The sequence below is a fragment of the Hyalella azteca genome, unplaced genomic scaffold (assembly GCF_000764305.2).
Source record: "Hyalella azteca isolate HAZT.00-mixed unplaced genomic scaffold, Hazt_2.0.2 contig167, whole genome shotgun sequence".
Classification (NCBI taxonomy): Eukaryota; Metazoa; Arthropoda; class Malacostraca; order Amphipoda; family Hyalellidae; genus Hyalella; species Hyalella azteca.
The window spans coordinates 14645-16676 of record NW_025930527.1 but is presented as its reverse complement, the minus strand read 5'-3'; the positions used below and the strand labels follow the sequence as shown (position 1 = coordinate 16676).

Below are 2032 nucleotides of genomic sequence, written 5' to 3'. Positions count from 1 at the left end.
CGCTCTCTGTCTGCATGCGCTCTCTGTCTGCATGCACTCTCCGTCTGCATGCACTCTCCGTCTGCTTGCGCTCTCTTTCTGCATGCGCTCTCTGTTTGCATGCGCTCTCCGTCTGCATGCGCTCTCCGTCTGCATGCGCTCTCTGTCTGCATGCACTCTCTGTCTGCATGCACTCTCCGTCTGCATGCACTCTCTGTCTGCATGCACTCTCCGTCTGCATGCGCTCTCTGTATGAATGCGCTCTCTGTCTGCATGCGCTCTCTGTCTGCATGCACTCTCCGTCTGCATGCACTCTCTATCTGCATGCACTCTCTGTCTGCATGCGCTCTCCGTCTGCATGCACTCTCTATCTGCATGCGCTCTCTGTCAGCATGCACTCTCCGTCTGCATGCACTCTCTTTCTGCATGCACTCTTTGTCTAAATGCGCTTTCTCTGATGATGCACCGATTAAAAAAAATCGACTACATTTCATTTTTGTAGCTTTGTTCCAAGAAATATCTTAAGTTTGATTTGAATTTTGTTATATCCATGAATATTTCTTCATGCGCTCATTTTAGCAGCATTCAGAATAATTCTGCGAACAATGTGCGTAAAACGCACACAGTTGAGCACAGCATTTCAGAATTTATTATCACGCATCATAACCCTATTAAGCGCATGTGAAATACGTCATTATTATCGTAATATATGGAGAGATTTATCCTTTACCTTGATACCATGAGGTGCACCAGGTACTGTATTTTCGATACGGACACCACGTCCACGGACACGCTGTACGTGCTACCTTCGAAAGCCTTTGCAGCTTGCTAGCTACATTGTAGATTGATCATGGTTGGCCCTGGATTCAAGATTGATCGTGGTTGGCCGTGGATTTAAGATTGATCGTGGCTGCCCTGGATTCAAAATTGATCGTGGCTGCCCTGGATTCAAGATTGATCGTGGCGGCCCTGGATTCAAAATTGATCGTTGCTGCCCTAGATTCAAGATTGATCGTGGCTGCCCTGGATTCAAGATTGATCGTGGCTGCCTTGGATTCAAGATTGATCGTGGCTGCCCTGGATTCAAGATTGATCGTGGCGGCCCTGGATTCAAGATTGATCGTGGCTGCCCTGGATTCAAAATTGATCGTGGCTGCCCTGGATTCAAGATTAATCGTGGCGGCCCTGGATTCAAGATTGATCGTGGCGGCCCTGGATTCAAAATTGATCGTGGCTGCCCTGGATTCAAGATTGATCGTGGCTGCCCTGGATTCAAAATTGATCGTGGCTGCCCTGGATTCAAGATTGATCGTGGCGGCGCTGGATTCAAGATTGATCGTGACTGCCCTGGATTCAAGATTGATCGTGGCTGCCCTGGATTCAAGATTAATCGTGGCTGCCCTGGATTCAAGATAGATCGTGGCGGCCCTGGATTCAAGATTGATCGTGGCTGCCTTGGATTCAAGATTGATCGTGGCGGCCCTGGATTCAAGATTGATCGTGGCTGTCCTGGATTCAAGATTGATCGTGGCTGTCCTGGATTCAAGATTGATCGTGGCTGCCCTGGATTTAAGATTGATCGTGGCTGTCCTGGATTCAAACGTTGAATCGGCTACTCCTCGTCTCAGGGCGTCAGGCCGCTGGATTACGGCAAGTCAAAAAGCATAGAAATTAAAGCGGGTGAAACCGTCGGCCAGGGATGTTATAGCATGGAATGGTGGTGGAGTGGATAAACGGGATGTTCTACAAAATAGGATAGCTACACTGGTACTTGGGGCCTTCTGATGGACTGCTGTGGAGGCCTTAAGAGGAGATATGGGATGGAGTACGTTTAGAGAGAGAAAAGTGAAAGCAGCATTAAGATAACATAACATAACATAATGATCTCGGCGCTGAAGTGTAGGCCTGATGTGGCTAGTCGCCGATTCTTTTCCTTTTCGTGCCATGTTCACAGAAGATCTAAAATCGTGTCATTTGACCGGATATTTTCATGACTGACGATAGTTTGAAGTAGCTACTAGATTTCCACCGGGTTCGATAAGGAGCTAGGCAT

At 48.0% G+C, this 2032-nt stretch overlaps 1 protein-coding gene across 1 annotated transcript; it reads left to right on the top strand.

The window, feature by feature from the left end:
• Nucleotides 1–718: 718 nt before the first annotated feature.
• On the top strand, nt 719–1586 carry LOC108676013 (collagen alpha-1(XXI) chain-like). Its single transcript, XM_018164058.1, has 2 exons — nt 719–732; nt 980–1586. The coding sequence occupies exons 1-2, from the start codon at nt 719–721 to the stop codon at nt 1584–1586; spliced, it is 621 nt and encodes a 206-aa protein (XP_018019547.1).
• The last annotated feature ends 446 nt before the right edge of the window (nt 1587–2032 follow it).